Below are 18,448 nucleotides of genomic sequence, written 5' to 3'. Positions count from 1 at the left end.
CATCTTATTAGTAAACTAAATAAATATAAATACTATGGAAGTAATGGGGCCCTACAACTGTTTGGTTGCCGACATTCTTCATAATATCTTCTTTTGAGTTCAGCAGAAGAGAGAAATTCATACAGGTTTGTAACAACATTAGGGTGAGTAAATGATGACAGCATTTTTATGTGAGCTATCTCAGTGCTAGCATACATAGCATGCTAGCGCAACTTTCCGCTCTAGGCAATTTTACTTCTGCGGCCTGGCGCGACTGTGACGTCATCACTGTGCGTCGCGGTGACAACTGCAGCTCGGGGAATCCTCGTGTGTTGTTTTATCATCATAAATCTGTACAAATCAACCATGAGCTCTCAAATAACTTGTGTCGGTTGGGTGAAGAGGGGAATCGCGAAAGAAACGCCCGATAAAGTGAGTCTGTCACGTGATTGAGTTTAAACTGCTTGTTTCTGTGGCGTCGCACACGTGTAACTCGAATACAATCTTTATCACAGGTCGAGTTGAGCAAAGAAGAGCTGCAACGCATCATATCAGAGGCTAAAGATGAGTTACAGTGAGTTTTACCTGCTCACACTGAATCTGACACTTAATGAGACACATTTCAATTTAAAACTGGCTAACAGTAGCAATAATAATATTGTCAGTATGATCCTGTCAAATATCAGTGTCCTGTTATTGCCATTTTACACTGTGTTTCACTTTTAAACTGTTTAACTTTTAAACCAAACTTCAAATTTGGTTAGGCTTTGATTTTTTCCAGCAATTTTTGAGTGAAAATTATTTCATAAAATATATATTTTGTATATGTTCAGCTGTTTAATTGTATGAAACCTCTTTGTGATTTCTCCAGGGATCATGATGATGATGATGATGATGATGAGAAGGTTGATGAAGGTGTGGTTAGTGGTCTGGACATCAGTGAAGAAACATCAGCAGCTCCGACTGATAGTGAAGAAATAAAAGAGGAGAAAGATGCGAACGAGGCAGAGGATGATCTTGCAGAGTACGGGCTAGACAAATATGATGAAGAAGACATCGGTATGTGATGAAGAGCACACGTTATTCTTTCCCTGACTGATTCATCTGCCCTTAAAGAGTTAGTTCACGCAAAAATGTACATTATCCCATAACCCTCAAGCCATCCTAGGTGTATATGACTTTCTTCTTTCAGACGAACACAATCAGATTTACATTAATTAATATCCTGGCTCTTCCCAGCTTTATAATGGGAGTGAATGAGATTTTGAAGCCCCAAAAAAGTGCATCTATCCATCGTATTTGATGAGGAAGGTGATGCAGATTTTCAGCTCTTCTTCTCTTGTGCAGCGACATCTAATCTTGGAGACAGTCTGGCGGGACTGACAGTGTTTGGCACCAATGAAGAAGACCCGTACATCACCCTCAAAGACACGGTGAGGACACACACACACACACACACACACACACACTGACTTGATGGATGACACACTTTCTGGAGTACTGCGTTCTCTCCTTTCTATTCTCTGTGTTTTTCGTTGATCTGATCGATCATCGCTGTCAGGTGTGTGTGTGTGTGTGTGTGTGTGTTTGTGTGTGTATGTTTATGTCTGACCAGCGCTGTGTTTTGTAGGATCAGTACGAGCGTGAGGATTTTCAGATTAAATCCTCAGATAACCTGATTCTTGCTGGACGAGCGGAGAAAGACTGCTGTAACCTGGATGTTTACGGTGACCTGCATCTTACACACACACACACACACACACACACACACACACACACACTCACACTCACACACTCGCACAGTGTTGTTTTACTATTATAGTTTTTCTTTAATATTTCTATTTTCAGTTTTCCTTTTAAAAATGATAATTATTAAAGTAATTTTCTTGCGTGTTTTGTCATTTTTATTAGTTATTTTCTATTTTTTATTAGTTATATATTTATAACTCTTTTCTAAGTTTTTATTTATTTAATTATTCTATAAAATAATTGCATTAATTTTGATATTAATCAAGTTAAATTAAATGAAAATGAGAAATGTTTATGTAGTTTTTCTTTTAAAGTTTGTTATAATTAAATCAAATTAATTTTAATATTAATCAAGTTTAAATAAAAATGAGAAATTTATATAATTTATTTAGAGTTTGTGTCGTTTTTTTTAAATCTTAACTATTTATTAATTAATAAAATCTATTTAATTAATTTGATGTCAAGTTAAACTAAATGGAAATGAGAAATGTTTACATAGATTTATTAAGTTTTTATCAATTACTAAAATCTATTTTTTAAATTTGATGTTAATCAAGTGAAACCACATAGAAATGAGAAATTTCATTCATATTAATTTTATTAATTTGATATTAACGACATTAAACTTGATGTTTCTTTGGCAACCGTGAGGTTAACATTTATTTTATTCCAAGTAACACATTTTTTGTTTGTTTTAGTCAGTAATATAATAACCCTGAAGATCTCCGTCAGTTTATCGTTCCTTCACTGTGTGTGTGTTCAGTGTATAACTCTGAGGAAGACTCTCTGTACGTGCATCATGACGTCCTGCTGCCCGCGTATCCGCTGTGTGTGGAGTGGCTGAACTTTGACCCCAACCCAGAGGAAGGACACGGTGAGGATTTGAAAATAAAAATATCTTGTATTGCAGGAAAATTTGCTTGAGGGTTTAAAAGATTGAAAAATGAGGAGGTAAAGTGCATGAAAAAGCCCTATTCGGACGGGATTAACTTTACCAGGGTAGATGGAGTAATGTAATTTTACCACAGGACGTCTCTAATATTAATGGCCAATTCGCAAGGGATAAGATATCTCAGTAAACTAGCAGAAGTGGGAGAGTAACTCGATATGTGTATTACGCTGCTTCCTGATATCACGTGCACAAACACATATAACCTATATTTATATGTATATATAACAGTTATATCCGGTCGAACGATGTATTAATTAACTTCAGATCGGATTGTGTTGGTAATAGGCTCTTAGCTAACGCTAAAAGATGTTTCGTGCCTCTAACAAGTGCTTTCGATCTTCTTTCTGATCTGAATGGTGTGTGTAAAACACAGAGTTTTGCCACAGACTCGTTCCAGCGACTAGAACGCAACTGATGCTTCATCAAGCGCCTCCATACTCGAAAAACTGCGGAAAACTACTTTTAAACAGGAAATGATGGAATATTTACGTACATATTTACAGCGGGTCTATTCGCACGGGATTAGTATCACCTGAGGTCATTTTTCTGGACCGTTTTACTGAAGGTAAAAGTCGCCGTAATCTTTCCTGACATTGTCCGACATGATCACTGAGATGCACACTCGGACGCGACTAAAATCACAGAGAAGCTCTGGTGATTATTACTTTACCCCACCTCTCCATGTTAAACTAGTCCTGTCTGAATAGGGCTTAAAGGGGTCATATAATGCCATTTTTGTACAAGCTAATATGATTCTTTAGGGTCTAAATGAAAAGTTTGTAATATACTTTAATTAAAAATTCTCATTAGTATTGTAAGAAAACACTCATTTTACCTGGTCAAAAACAACTGTGTTTTCAGCACGCCGTTTAAGTGCATGTGTCTTTAAATGATAATGAGCTTTGCTGACCCCGCCCCTCTGTTCTGGGCGTACACCGTTTGAAATAATAACACAATAACCATAACGCGTTGTTCATTATAAACGTGGGATTATGAATCATATCGAGAACGTCGTACATAGAAAACATGCTGTAATGTACCCTGAGTGTAAACCTTAGCCGCATTCATCGTGAAGCGTGCAGCGATTTGCAAAGATTAATATAAATATTAATATAAAGGTTAATAAAACGTTACACTCACTTCTTCTTCTGGAGGTGCAGCAGGAACAGGAATAGTTGGTACCGATCCTTTATTCAGGAGCAGCTTCAGCAAAACCAGCTTTATACTGACCCTCGTTTGTAAAGCAGTCTGGTGTGTGAAATGATTCGCAGAAACATGAAAGCATTGACGTTGATCGTGGGGAATATTCTCTTTGAAAACAAAAGCGGCGGTTCGGATTTAGGAACATCAACATGATGCTGTGTTCGTTATTACACCCAAGAACAGAACACCACAATCGCTTAGACGCCATTCTGCTCATAGACAATGCTCCAGCGTATCAACAATGACGCGCGGACTATGATTGACAGCTCGCTCACGAGCGAGGGCGGGTCTGTGTTGAAACGCTGCTGTCAATCAACAATCGTGGGAGGGACATCCGACCGTGTGACATCACTAGGTCGAACGGCTTGATTTGAGACGGGGGGAAAACGTATAAGGAGATTTAAAAAAAAAAACACTGGATGGATTTTTAGCATTATATGATGGTTGTGTACAGGCACTGCCAACACACATTTCAGTACAATCAACTTGTAAAAGTGCATGTACCATTATATGACCCCTTTAAGACTGTGTGTTGATGTGTTGTTCTCCAGGGAATTACGCAGCGGTGGGAAACATGACGCCGGTGATCGACGTCTGGGATCTGGATGTCGTGGACTGTTTAGAACCGGCTTTCTCACTCGGCAGCAAGAAGAAGAAGAAGAAGAAGAAAGCAAAGAAGGTGCTTGATCCATCATGATACAGTGCATTCAGTTATCCAACTGGTTAATATCAGTTATCATTAACTCATAATTACACTTGCATAATTACACTCAATAATAACACTTGATGTTGTAATGTCATACAAAACAATAAAAACGGAGGTAGCTCGTATGATTAAAGTCGGCATGAAGCTGAAGTTGTACAGGCTTTCGTCTCTATCGTGCCGTATATCCGAGTGAAGCGGCTTCTGGAACAAGAACAAATGTGGGCGGGGCTTGATTTTGTCTGTGGGGAATTGATTGGATGGTTGTGGTTTGCTATTGGCTGATCTCATGTGAGTGACAGGTTGAACCCCGCCCACATCATCAGAGAAGAGATGATGTCACTGCAAGAGGGAGGGGAAGTTATTCTGATTCAAGATTACGAGGAACATGAATTTAAACAAATAATGCGGTGCTCGGATGAATCATTCATAATACACATTGCAATATTCCATAAAAAAAAAATTCGGCCATTTTGATTTCATGGCCCAATTTTTTATTCAGCGTTATGAATGTTTCACTGTGATGTCCGAAGTGTATAAGTGGATTTTTTTTTTTTTTTTTAAGGCGGCGGAGCCCGTCGACGGACACTCGGATTCTGTGCTGGATCTGTCCTGGAACCGGCTGGTCAGGTGACATGTCTCGAGCTTTCCTGAACCTTCTCCTGAGCTGCTTCTCTTCGTGTGACTGATGGAGCGTTTGTGTTGCAGGAACGTTCTAGCGAGCGCGTCTGCGGACGAGACTGTGATCCTGTGGGATCTGGAGAAGGGAAAACCAGCGGCGACCCTCTCCAAACACACAGATAAGGTACGAACACACACGCCAGGGTCTCTCCTGCTCTACAAGGCTGCTTTTATTTGATCAAAATACAGTAAAAATAGTGAAATATTATTACATTGTAAAACAGCAGTTTTCTGCGTGAATATCTGTTCAAATGTAATTTATTCCTGTGATCAAAGCTGAATGTTCAGCATCATTACTCCAGTCTTCAGTGTCACATGATCCTTCAGAAATCACTCTAATATGATGATTTGCTGCCTAAGAAACATTTATGATTATTATCAGTGTTGAAAACAGTCGTGTTGCTTCATATTTTTGTGTAAATATTGGTTTTCATGAGTCTTTGATGAAGCGAGAGCTCAAATGAACAGCATTTATTTGAAAAAGACTGTTTTGTAACATTATAAATGTCGCTTTTAATGCATCCTTTATGAATAAAAGTATTAATTTCTAGTAGTTTAGTCACATACACTTCTGCTAAGGCTTGTTTTGCATTATTGATCAGCTGATTGTACATTAAAATGCTCTATACACAGCTACACACCAAATAAATCAATGTGTACAACCAACACCATTGACCAATCAGAATCAAGTATTACAGGAATTGACCAATCAGAATCAAGTATTAGAGGAATTGACCAATCATTATCAAGTATTACAGGAAATGCTTAACCAACACCATTGACCAATCAGAATCAAGTATTTCAGGAAATGACCAATCAGAATCAAGTATTACAGGAAACGCTTAACCAACACCATTGACCAATCAGAATGAAGTATTAGAGGAATTGACCAATCATTATCAAGTATTACAGGAATTGACCAATCAGAATCAAGTATTTCAGGAAATGCTTAACCAACACCACTGACCAATCAGAATCAAGTATTAAAGGAATTGACCAATCATTGACCAATCAGAGTCAAGTATTTAATGAGAGTACATTTATTCTGATCATATTCTTTTATCCATCGCAGGTTCAGACGCTGAAGTTTCACCCGTTTGAGGCTCAAACTCTCATCAGTGGATCATATGACAAGTAGGTCATGATGTCACTGGTGTATAACTCGACCAATCAGATCGCAGCACGAATGAGCCTGACCAATCAGAGCGTTGTGTGTCACAGGTCAGCGGTTCTGTACGACTGCCGCAGTCCGAACGACAGCCATCGGATCTGGCGCTTCAGTGGACAGGTGGAGCGTGTCTGTTGGGACCATTTCTCTCCGTGTCACTTCCTGGTGAGAAACTGAGCCGTTCGGGATGTTGAATGTGTGAACTTTGACCTGGAGTAAAGTGTGATGTGTGTTGCAGGCGAGTACAGACGACGGCTTCATTTACTGTCTGGACGCTCGCTCGGATAAAGCCGTGTTCACGCTGAGAGCTCACGACGGAGAGGTTTCAGGTCCGTACAGTCGCTCTAACCCTGAAAATAACTCTTTCCTTTCCTCAAATAAACATTAACTGATATATTAATAAAAGAAATGCAGCAAAATGACTAAAACTTTTACTTAAATTAAAATAAAAACAATAACAGTATATCAATTACACTACAATCGCTAAAATATTCATGGTTACTATCATTAACTAAAAGTAAAACCATAAAAAATGTTTAAATAAAATAAGCATTGACTGAAATAAAATGGAATATATATAAAAAAAATCAGTTTAGTTAAAAAAACTGAGAAAACAAAAACATTCAAATTAATAAAATGAAAACAGAAATTTAAAACCTAAATTTTATTTATTTTTAAAAATATCTCAAATTAAAACCATGTAGACATATTTTAAAATAATAAAGCATTGAAATTAAAATGAAAACAGAAAATATACAAATAAAACCTATTCAAAATATTTAAAAAACTGTAATAAAAATTAAAAACCATGTAGAAATATTTAAGAAAAAAAATTTAAAATGAAGAAAAAAACTAAAACATTAAAATGAAACCAGACATTTTTTTAATAAAACCCATTCAAAATATATAAAAAAACTTAAATATTTAAAAACCATGTAGACCCAAAAAAAATGATTCTAATAAAAATAAAAGTAACTAAAACATTCAGATAAAAATAAACCTATTCTAAATATCAATAAAAACTATAATATTGATTTTATTTTTGATATTATTATTATTATTATTATTATTATTGTATTGATAATATATTAAAAAAATTTTTTTAACATTTAATATTTAACTGTAATATTGTAAAAAAAAAAAAAAAAAAAACTTATATTATTTCTGCAACACTTCTTATTTTAGTTTAACTTGATGCACTAAAATAAAATAAAAATCACAACAACAACAAAACGATTTAAACTTGAACTGACCCTGGTGACCCCGGTGTGACCTCTGCGCAGGGATGGACCTGAGCAGTCAGATCCGCGGATGTCTGGTCACGTCTTCAGCGGACAAACACGTGAAGATCTGGGACATTCTCGGAGACAAACCCAACCTGATCCACTCCAGAGACATGAAGATGGTAGAGTATCTCTGTTCTCCGAGCGTCAGGAGTGTGTGAAGTCAGGCTTTAACACAGGACTCTCTCTCTCTCTCTCTCTCTCTGTCAGGGTGTGTTGTTCTGCGGCTCCTGCTGTCCCGATCTTCCCTTCGTCTATGCGTTCGGGGGACAGAGAGACGGACTGCGCGTCTGGGACATCAGTGACGTCGCTGCTGGTATGTGTGTGTGTGTGTATATATGTGTGTTTATATACTGTATATAGAGTCTCCAGCCATGAGGCTTTTCTTCATGTGTTGCTTGTCTGTTGCTCACTGTATTCTGTTGTGTCTCCAGTTGCGGAGGTTTTCGGCAGTCGGGAGCGTTTGGTGGCGGATACCGTCTCTGGAGCGTCAGGGAGTCACATGGAGGTTTCATAACGACAAACATAACCAGAGACTGAATCAATGAATCATGGATCACTGCGACTGTCAATGTGCAGAACATATTTATGCCATCAGATGACGCATTACGAAAAGATTCTCACTGTGTTTGTTTATCTGATATATGTGATATCTGAGATATATATATATATATATATATATATATATATATATATATATATATATACACACACACACACCCCTATACATCTATATAATTTTTTATATATATATATATATATATACCGATATCAGATCTTTGCTGTTTGATGCTGAACAGACTGTGCTGTCCTTTAAGAGGGAATTGTAATATCTCCTCTAAACATGCAGATTTAACTTTCCATATTTCCTCTTTTTAGGAAGTCTATGAATAATTATGATGAATAATTTGTAATATTGGTTTCCCATTTTTGGGATAATGAAATTGCAGTTGTTATAGGAATAACAATTAATAAAACTGTGGAATCCCAGAGAACTGCCTGTCTTTGTATTTCTGTCAGCTTTGTACAAAGTTGTGAAAATCAAATGCTTTGATGTCAGAAATTAATAGATATTGAGGAAAAATTAGATCTGAATTATCTCTATGGCGGTGGTTTTGCTGCCCTTCAGTGGGCAATTCTGGTACTGGTGTTTTAAGGGTTTTTTCCCCTTTTAAAATAATTGTTCAGAAATATTATTCAAATCTGTCTATGTTTCCTATCCGGAAGAATATTTGTGTAACACACTTGATTTCCACCGCAAGGAGGCGCTCTGAAGTTCAAATAACTGAATTCCCCGTTGAACTTCATTTAAATCTCATGGCATATTTTGAATCAAATTGCCAGACAATTTGATTTATAACCACGACACTAAACGAATCACATAAAAGAGAATAAACACATGGATTAATGCGGCCATACAGACCGTTAAAGTCACAAAACTGTCGTGTTCCTCCCACTTCGGACTCCATCTTGTCTTTCATTTCTCTTCCACCGATTGAGTTCATAATAGAAACGGAAAGCATGGCGTCGGGTCACATCAGTAGGATATCTACCCTGTTTAACCGAGTCTATACCACCAGAAATATCAAACCAATCAGAGGTGAGCTCTCTGCTACAGAAAAACATTACATTTTGTTAAATAACTAATCTGAAGTGTCACTGTAAACGCTGCTAACACAGTCTCAGTACAGCACTGTGTGATCCTGTATAACCTACAACACTCACAGTACACCAGACCGTATTAATGAGTGGTGTTGTGCATGTGTGTGTGTCTTCATTCAATTCAGAGGTTATGAGAAAGAGACTAAAATGCACTGTTTTTCACTCTAAGCAGGAATATTTCTGTCATCTCACAACAAGTCTACAGTTAGAGGTCCATTCAGCGACGACAACAGGTCAGTGTTTATTATTTAAAGGGATAGTTCACCCAAAAATGAAAGTACTGTCATTAATTACTCATCCTCATGTTGTTCAAAACCCGTAAGACTTTCGTTCATCTTCGGAACACAAATCAAGATGTTTTAGATGAAATCTGAGAGCTTTCTGTCCCTCCATTGACAGTCTACGCAACTACCACTTTCAAACCCCTGCAAAAGTAGCTAAGACAAGACATTATTAAAGTAATCCATGTGTCTCCAGTGGTTTAACCTCAATATTATGAAGCGACACGAGTGCTTTTTGTGCAAAAAAATAATAATTTACCCCTTAATTTACAAAATATTAATCTCTGATGTGCGTTCACACGCGGTGCTCTCGTGAACATGCGTTGGAGATTAATATTTTGTAAACATAGCACTCATAATATTGAGGTTAAACCACAGGAGTCACATGGATTACTTTAATAATGTCTTTACTACCTTTCTGGACCTTGAAAGAAGAGTCAGATTTCATCTAAAAGATCTTAATTTGTGTTCTGAAGATCAACGAAAGTCTTACGGGTTTTGGACGACATGAGTGTGAGTGATTAATCGCAGTACTTTCATTTTTGGCATTCTTCATAACTGCGCATTTAATTGTTCACCTTTGATATATATTATATTATGATGCATTTGCGGTTATATACGTCAGGCTTCGTCTCTATCAGATAAAGTGTTGCTCGTAATGAGCCGTTTACCTCAAATGTTGTCATTTGTGTTTCAGTAATGTGGAAATCGCAGTGACATCCGATGGAAACACAATAGTGTGTTACCATCCGACAGAAGACGTCCCCTATGAGCTCACACAGGTGCAAACTCACTGCAGAAGCAGAGCTGAGATGTTTGTGTACTGATATATATATATATAGTGATGTTTGTGTCTTTGTTGCAGCCGATCGCCAGGCCAGACGCCATCGGTGATCACGCAGAGACTCATGAACAGGTCCTGAAAGCCAGACTCGGGAAAGAGGTTTTAAATAACAAACAGGCCCCGACCATCGAGGAGCTGAGCAAGATGTTCTACACCACCAAACACCGCTGGTACCCCGTCGGACAGTGAGTTTGCCTTCTGTGCGATGCTAAAACACGGCTCAGGTGTAGAATATGCTGTTGCTGTGCGTATGAACTGGTTCGTTTTCTTCCTCAGGTATCACACCAGACGCAGAAACCCAAACCCACCCAAAGACCGATAGTTCTGGATGGTTTTCCTGTCTTCTCTGATGTTTGTTGTGAATAGGATTCTGCTGTGCATGAAATAAAGCCTTCCGTCAGCTGTTGCTGCAGTGTGTTGTGTTTTATCATTTCTTCATGGGAACTTTTAAAACGATTTACGGTTGAAAGCAATTTAATGTTTTAATAACTTAAGAATAAATGGCTGTTTTCTGTTTGATCGAATATTGCTCAAAATAAATGCACATATTTTTTTTAATTGCATTTGATTACCTCAATGTAGTATAAACATACATTGTTTGTAACGAGATCAAATTATTAGATCATTTATTTAGGCAAGGCGGATTTATTTATATAGCACATTTCATACACAATGGTAATCCACGGTGCTTTACATAAAACAAACTTAAAAGAATCAAAATAAGCAGAACAGATGCATAGAAAATATAATTAACAAGTAATGTGTTAAAATAAAAAACGGGGAAGATGATACAATAAAAGTTTTTTTTCCGGGGAAAAAGTACAAATGTACACCATTCGAAATGCACACACTAATAAAAACAATAGACAACGTTAATTTCCCAGAAAACTACATTTCCCAGAAACCCCATTGGAGCGGATGGTGACGTGTTTACCGGAAGATTTGCGCGCATGCGCTGTCAACCTCAACGCGAGGAGTAGGGAGCGGGCCACGGCGCAAACCGCAATAATAAAACAAGATGGCTGGATTGCCCCGCAGAATTATTAAGGTATAACTCTCATAATGTTTCTTTTGTGGGTTCCGCTGGGGTATTAGTACGCGCTTTAAAAGCGACGCGTTAAAAATAAACGTAAACGGCACGTGCTGTTGGCCCGAGCTCGCGCTGCTGCTGCAGGGTGGCTCCCGCGCGCGCACTGCTTTTAAAACATGCACGTTTCCTATAATAAGCGCAAATAATAACCTTCATAAATAAGAGCAATATGGACCAATGTGATCAGATATGTGTGGTTTGCTAAGGAGCCAGTAATCTGAGCGAACTGCGATGCTCCTGTCACTGAGTGATTCTGGGTGTGTTTAAAGCCTCTGCATGACACATGAACATGTTTACAGATGCAGATCTCGCGCGCTGCGCTGGGAAACACTGGACAAATGTGTGTTAGTGTTATTATTTGCATGTGGGATATTGTGTTCTGTTGAGCAATGTGAGTTTACATGCAATCAGGAAATGAATTCATACTCATAAAGTATATATTTGATTTTTTAAGCACATCAAGATTAGGTTTTTTCCCGATACCTTCCTTATTTTGCATCGTCACATATTTGATTGTCAGCAAGTCTGATCCACACTGCAGCTTATTCTGGCCAAGAACCGCCCACTTAGTCTGACTGACGTTTCAAGAGACCAAGAGTGCCATTTTGGGGTTTGTTTTTCTTAAATGCATTATAACATAGGCTTAATAGACCGCTATAAATCAAAAATGTGGTGTCGGCACCGTAGTTTCCATGAAAAGCTGTGCACAAAACTCGCTATAAGTATATATGATTCACAGAACGTTCCCCAAACGTTAGTGTTTGGTTCCCATTTGGTTATTTTTTTGAGAACCCATATAATAATGCTTCTAGGAATGTTCTTTTTTAGGTTTTATTTTTTACGACCATAAAATAACGTTCCCACAACATTGCAGGGCTGGTTGTTTTTAAATAACCTAAAAATAACTTATACAGAACGTTCTCTAGTGGTTATTATTTAATTAGGCATCCATACATCCATCTTCCATGCCACTTATACTATACTGGGTCGCTGGATGATTAGTGACGTATAGCAGGGGAATGATATCGGGGTAAAGAGGCTTGGGGAATGTTCTGGGAACGTTAGAATAACGTTAGAGCAACGTTCTACAAACCAAAAACGTTCTATTTCCGTTAAGAGAACTTTCCTGACTAACCAAAAACAAAATCTTTAAAAAGAACGTGCTGGGAAATAGTTAGCTTGCTACCAAGTGCCCCTGAACATTTGATGCCGTTTAATGGACAAACTTTATTAAATCCAGTTTTAATCTTAAAATGGTTAATTGTAGCAACTCAATTCTTTCTAAATGCACTTTGTTTCCAGGCTGATGAAACCCAATAAAGGTGTATCTGAATTTTTACATCCACATTTATGCATTTGGCAGATGCTTTTATCCTATCCATGCATGCATGCGAACTAGAACTGCACTCATTAAATAATGCGATATTCGATATGCGATACGATAATGCTTAAAGTGTGTGAAATTAAATTAAATTATCGATTATATAACCTACATACGTGTTTCACATTATTTTTGTGGCAAGAAAACACCCCTACAGCTTCTGACAGTGAACATCAGTGTTTTACTGTAGCGTAAGAAGTGTTATTATAACATCAGCGGGGTTTAGGGGTTCAGGTTATCCTACATCAGGGTAGGATTAAATGTAAAAATAAAACACTGCTTAGTTTTCACTGTATGAGTTAAATATATACTGATTCTTATTAAAGCTACGTAAGTTATTCAGCCAAGAGCAGTGGGAGATTTTCTCTTCGTCTTTTGTTCATGACCCCAGTTATTGCAAGCCGTTGCGATATGCATATCGCGATACATACATCATACATACATGCAGCCCTAATTCAAACCCATGACCTTGCAGTTGCTTTTCCCTCTATAGGAGACGCAGCGCTTGATGGCGGAGCCTGTGCCTGGAATCAAAGCGGAGCCGGATGAGGGGAACGCTCGATATTTCCACGTGGTCATCGCCGGTCCGCAGGACTCGCCCTTCGAGGGTGGGACGTTCAAACTGGAGCTGTTCCTCCCGGAGGAATATCCCATGGCTGCTCCGAAGGTCCGGTTCATGACCAAAATCTACCATCCCAATGTGGACAAACTGGGGAGGATCTGTCTGGACATCCTGAAAGGTGCTTCATCAGATGCTGCTCTGGGCCCGTTAACCCTGTAAAGCCTGATGGGTGTATAATATAATATTCATAGTAGTCCGAAAAATATATATCGAGTTTATCGATCCTTTAGACAGAATATTAAAAAATCTTGCATGTTTTGTATCATATCAGGCTTTTATGGCTCATATAGTATGATATAGTGGATCAAACTGAGCAAAAATATGCAATTTACTGCAAATACTGATATTTTTATGGACTGAAAGTAAGATGAAATTTTGATACTTGTAATGTAAATCAATGTGGTCTTTATAACTGACATAAAATGCATAAAAGTATCAGTCGTCACTCTATATCTGCCAATAATAAGTCTTATTATAAAGCTTAGATTTATGATCAAAGCTCTGTCGTATGATGCAATGCGATACAATGATGATTGACAGATGAACAGATAAAAAATAAAATGAAAAGATGTATCAAGTAAGCCTAAACTGTGATAGTCCAGTAAGTGTTCATCTTGAATTATTACTAACAATATAAGTTATTCTCACGTCTACTTCATAAAAATCAGTTAAGATTTCACAGCAAAAAGCTGAAGGATGACGTTTGTACAATAATACTAAAAGGTCTTATAATTGCTTAAAGTCTAAACTGTCTTTTTCAGCAAAGCGTTGATCATTTAGAGGCCTCTAGGTATCCTAATACTGTAAGCTTTACATGCACCTCTTCCTCTCTTGTAGATAAGTGGTCTCCAGCTCTCCAGATCCGCACAGTGCTTCTCTCGATCCAGGCTCTCCTCAGCGCTCCGAACCCGGATGATCCGCTGGCCAATGATGTAGCTGAACAGTGGAAGAGCAACGAGGCTCAAGCCATTGAAACAGGTGAGAAGCTCTCAGCAGCATTTATGTAGATGTATAACTACTATGCTGTTTTTGGTATGTGTTGTTTGGTTGAAAAGTGGATGAATCTCACTAAAACTATACAAAATAATGATTCCTATTTTAAGTTTTGTGTCATCTTTGTCGCACCTATTTTACTGGTAGGTTTTGTGAGATTCACCCAAATAAAGTCAATGTGATATTAATCGCTGTTCTTGAGGGTGTTTGAGCTTTTCGAGATTTTAACTTCATTAGCCGCGTTTCCATCACCCTTCAAATTGCGCAAATTGAAACTGCGAATTGAAAATACGGCCAGTGGAAACACGTACATTTCGCACAAACTCCCATTTATCGCAAAAAAGTTTTTACGCTCGCATGAGGGGGTTTTTCAGGCAAAAAAACCTGATATTTATATGATATGGTAAAAAAAAAAATCACATTGCCAAAGCATTGGTTACATTAAATCACAAATAAATGTAATAGCACCTTTCCTTTTTCATGTTTGCTGCAAATGCACAAAAATACTCAATGGACATTAATGTCTGCTCTAAATTACCATATTGTAAATAGGGTCATATATTTATTATCTACATAGTCTATGGGATATTTATGTCTGTACTTAACTACTATATCGTAAATACTGTTATAATTCTATCCTTAAATTTATCTTATTTATTATATTAAGTGCCTTTTTATTTATTTTTCTATATTTATACTTATACTTTATAGTTTTATTACATTTATTATATTATGTGTGCTGTTTTCTTGTTTTAGCTGCTGACCTCTGTGAGCTACCAAACAAATTTCGTTGTATAACTACAATGACAATAAAGTTTCTCTCTCTCTCTCTAATATGGTTGGTTTGCTAACGTTCCCATTAAGTTAAGAAAATGTTATTTCTGATAATTACTGTTCAAAACTCCCATATTTTTTAATGTTTTAAATAGGGCCGTGAAACGATTAATCGCGATTAATCGCATCCAAAATAAAAGTTTGTGTTCACATAATATATGTGTGTGTACTGTGCATAATTATTTTGTATATATAAATACACACACATGCATGTATATATTTAAGAAATATTTGCTTAAATATACTGTGTGTATATATATACAGTGCAATGCATAAGTGAATACACCCATGCTAAAGTTGACTAAAAAGAGGAATAAAAAATCATATTTTGGAAATTGAACTTAATGCCTTAAAAAAATTAGGAAAAATCCAACCTTTAAGGACACCAATTTTCTTTGTGAATGAATAATGTATCGTAAATAAATAAATGTTCTTCCTTAAAATACGTGGTGCATAAGTTAGTACACCCCTATGTTAAATTCCCATAGAGGCAGGCAGATTTTTATTTTTAAAGGCCAGTTACTTCATGGATCCAGGATACTATGCATCCTGATAAAGTTCCCTTGGCCTTTGGAATTAAAATAGCCCCACATCATCACATAGCCTTCACCATACCTAGAGATTGGCATGATTTTATTTCAGTTAGCCTAATAGCTGGTTTGATTTGCATTGAGAGATGATCTTATGGAAAGTACTCCATGCCAATCTCTAGGTATGGTGAAGGCTATGTGATGATGCGGGGCTATTTTAATTCCAAAGGCCAAGGGAACTTTATCAGGATGCATAGTATCCTGGATCCATGAAGTAACTGGCCTTTAAAAATAAAAATCTGCCTGTCTCTATGGGAATTTAACATAGGGGTGTACTAACTTATGCACCACGTATTTTAAGGAAGAACATTTATTTATTTACGATACATTATTCATTCACAAAGAAAATTGGTGTCCTTAAAGGTTGGATTTTTCCTAATTTTTTAAATTAAGGCATTAAGATCAATTTCCAAAATATGATTTTTTATTCCTCTTTTTAGTCAACTTTAGCATGGGTGTATTCACTTATGCATAGCACTGTATATATATATATATAATTTGTAATATATAAATATAAATAACACATTTTTCTTAAATAGATACATGCATGTGTGTGTGTGTGTGTGTGTGTGTGTGTGTGTGTGTGTATATATAAACCAAATAATTATGCACAGTACACACAGACAAATATTATGTGAACACAAACTTTTATTTTGGATGTGATTAATCGCGATTAATCGTTTCACAGCAAAGAAAAAGTTCAATTAACAATATATAAATAATGTTTTTGTGCTATCGTTTTGAGGACATTACTCGATAGCGTTGACCGAACGTTCTGTTAACGTTACTGAAAGAACGTTCATAACTTTAAGAGAACCTTGCCGGAACGTTCCCTGTTCCCTGAGTATAATAAACAATGACAATGAGACGCAGAAGATAAAAAAGTGCACGTTTGTTTTGTTATTTAAATGTTGTTCAGTGTTGATGTCGTTTTCTCCCGCAGCCCGAACATGGACCAGGCTTTATGCCGGCAACAACATTGAAGTTTAGAAGAAGGAAACGGTGGCGCATCAAAGTGAGAGAAGTGGAACAATCTCCTCCTGTCTTCTTTTGCATTTAAAGAACACTTTCTCAGACAAATTAAAACAGCAAACGAAAAAAATTCCGATTGAAAAGCATCTACTGCAGCCGTTTGGGTGGTTCAGCTCAGAGCTAATGTTCGCTCCACTATATGATCTCTCTGCTTCTGGGTTCGGCCAGGAAGTGATGCGTGGTCACTACACTGGACCCTGTCAGAATGGGTAGTACAGTGTCTAATACAGTGGATTTCACTGGATCCAGGCCCTACACCCAGGTGGACGGTTCATTTTTGTTAGTTAGTTTTTATGTTACGGGGCGTAGAGGGGCTGTTAACATGGGTTGCATATATGCTGCTTCTTGGTCAGGGACAACATGATGTGAATTATTATTATTTTTTACTTTTTCCTTCCTGTGAAACTCTTGAGTTCATTAAAAGCATGTGGTGAACCCGTCTAAATCATGGCCTATCTGACAGAACCTGCTCTGACGCTGTTGTGCTCCAAACAAAACGTGTGTGAGTGTGCGTGTAAAGCTTTGTGTTTAGGCTGGTGTGGAAAATGTATGACTTGTCTGGGAAAATTAAATCTGTAAATGTTCAGTTTTAGTAAAAATATTTTTTGTTATGTTATTTGGTTTGTTCTCTTTATTACTGAGCGTTTTTTTTTTTTTTTGCAGTTTCGAATCTGATTCTTATTGAAGCTTGATTGTTTTTTGCCTCATAATTAAAAAGTAAAAAAAAAAAAAGGTAATTACTACTAATTCTGTATATATTTCACAATTCTGACCTAAATCCTAAAATCCTAGTTTAGGCATGAAATTGCGATTTCTGAGAAAACAATCAGAATTGCAAATTATAAACTTAGAAAGAAAGATGTCAGAATTGTGAGTCATAAAATAAAGGTAATTGCAGCTTTATTTCTCGGAATTTGGTCTTTATAACTTTTTGGTGAGTTTGTGTCTCAAAATTCTGAGGAAACGTGTCAGAATTGTGAGATATAAAAAAATCCGGATTTTATAATTCACGATTCTGACTAATTTTCTCGCAATTGTTTGTTTATATCTTACGATTGTGTCTATCTAGCGAGATTATCTCACAATTTGTACCGTTTTCTTGCAATTGTGAGTTTATAATTTGCAATTCTTAAATTTTTTTCCCCAAAGTTTGAGATATAAACTGAAAAAAAGGTAAAATAATTTCATAACATGAATGGCATACACACAAACACTGCCTTACTAGTGTGTTCATGTAAAAATTCACTTCTGCAAAAAAAAAAAAAAAGAGTTTAATGTAGTAGGCCTATATTTTCAATATTTGTATATACAAAATGATAGGCTTAATATACATTTCCCCTAGTAGATATGAATCCTTTAAAGCTTTAAATAAAAAAAAAAATCAGTTCTTCAATACAATTA

The 18,448-nt window shown here is 36.8% G+C and overlaps 3 protein-coding genes across 4 annotated transcripts; all 3 read left to right on the top strand.

Moving 5' to 3' along the window:
* The first annotated feature begins 249 nt into the window (after positions 1–249).
* pwp1 (PWP1 homolog, endonuclein) lies at positions 250–8,711 on the top strand. Its single transcript, XM_084407268.1, has 15 exons — positions 250–411; positions 495–553; positions 851–1,038; positions 1,327–1,412; positions 1,610–1,706; positions 2,492–2,602; positions 4,435–4,562; positions 5,152–5,216; positions 5,295–5,391; positions 6,340–6,401; positions 6,489–6,600; positions 6,674–6,764; positions 7,719–7,840; positions 7,929–8,034; positions 8,153–8,711. Exons 1-15 carry the CDS (start codon positions 346–348, stop codon positions 8,233–8,235), a joined length of 1,473 nt encoding a protein of 490 aa, XP_084263394.1. The 5' UTR covers positions 250–345; the 3' UTR covers positions 8,236–8,711.
* A 225-nt stretch (positions 8,712–8,936) lies between these two features.
* mrpl42 (mitochondrial ribosomal protein L42) lies at positions 8,937–10,911 on the top strand. 2 transcript variants are annotated; one of them, XM_084407865.1, is made up of 5 exons: positions 8,937–9,318; positions 9,550–9,613; positions 10,359–10,443; positions 10,527–10,690; positions 10,782–10,911. In XM_084407865.1, the coding sequence occupies exons 1-5, from the start codon at positions 9,126–9,128 to the stop codon at positions 10,825–10,827; spliced, it is 552 nt and encodes a 183-aa protein (XP_084263991.1). In that variant the 5' UTR covers positions 8,937–9,125; the 3' UTR covers positions 10,828–10,911. The 2 variants fall into 2 exon arrangements, with proteins under 2 accessions (XP_084263991.1, XP_084263992.1); XM_084407866.1 differs by having other exon boundaries at positions 8,991–9,318; positions 9,553–9,613.
* Positions 10,912–11,416: 505 nt separating this feature from the next.
* Positions 11,417–17,663, top strand: ube2nb (ubiquitin-conjugating enzyme E2Nb). Its single transcript, XM_084407864.1, has 4 exons — positions 11,417–11,553; positions 13,470–13,716; positions 14,436–14,576; positions 16,959–17,663. The coding sequence occupies exons 1-4, from the start codon at positions 11,524–11,526 to the stop codon at positions 17,003–17,005; spliced, it is 465 nt and encodes a 154-aa protein (XP_084263990.1). The 5' UTR covers positions 11,417–11,523; the 3' UTR covers positions 17,006–17,663.
* Positions 17,664–18,448: the final 785 nt, after the last annotated feature.

This window comes from Rutilus rutilus (genome assembly GCF_951802725.1).
Source record: "Rutilus rutilus genome assembly, chromosome: 4".
NCBI classification, from domain to species: domain Eukaryota; kingdom Metazoa; phylum Chordata; class Actinopteri; order Cypriniformes; family Leuciscidae; genus Rutilus; species Rutilus rutilus.
This window is presented reverse-complemented; position numbering and strand designations above follow the sequence as displayed.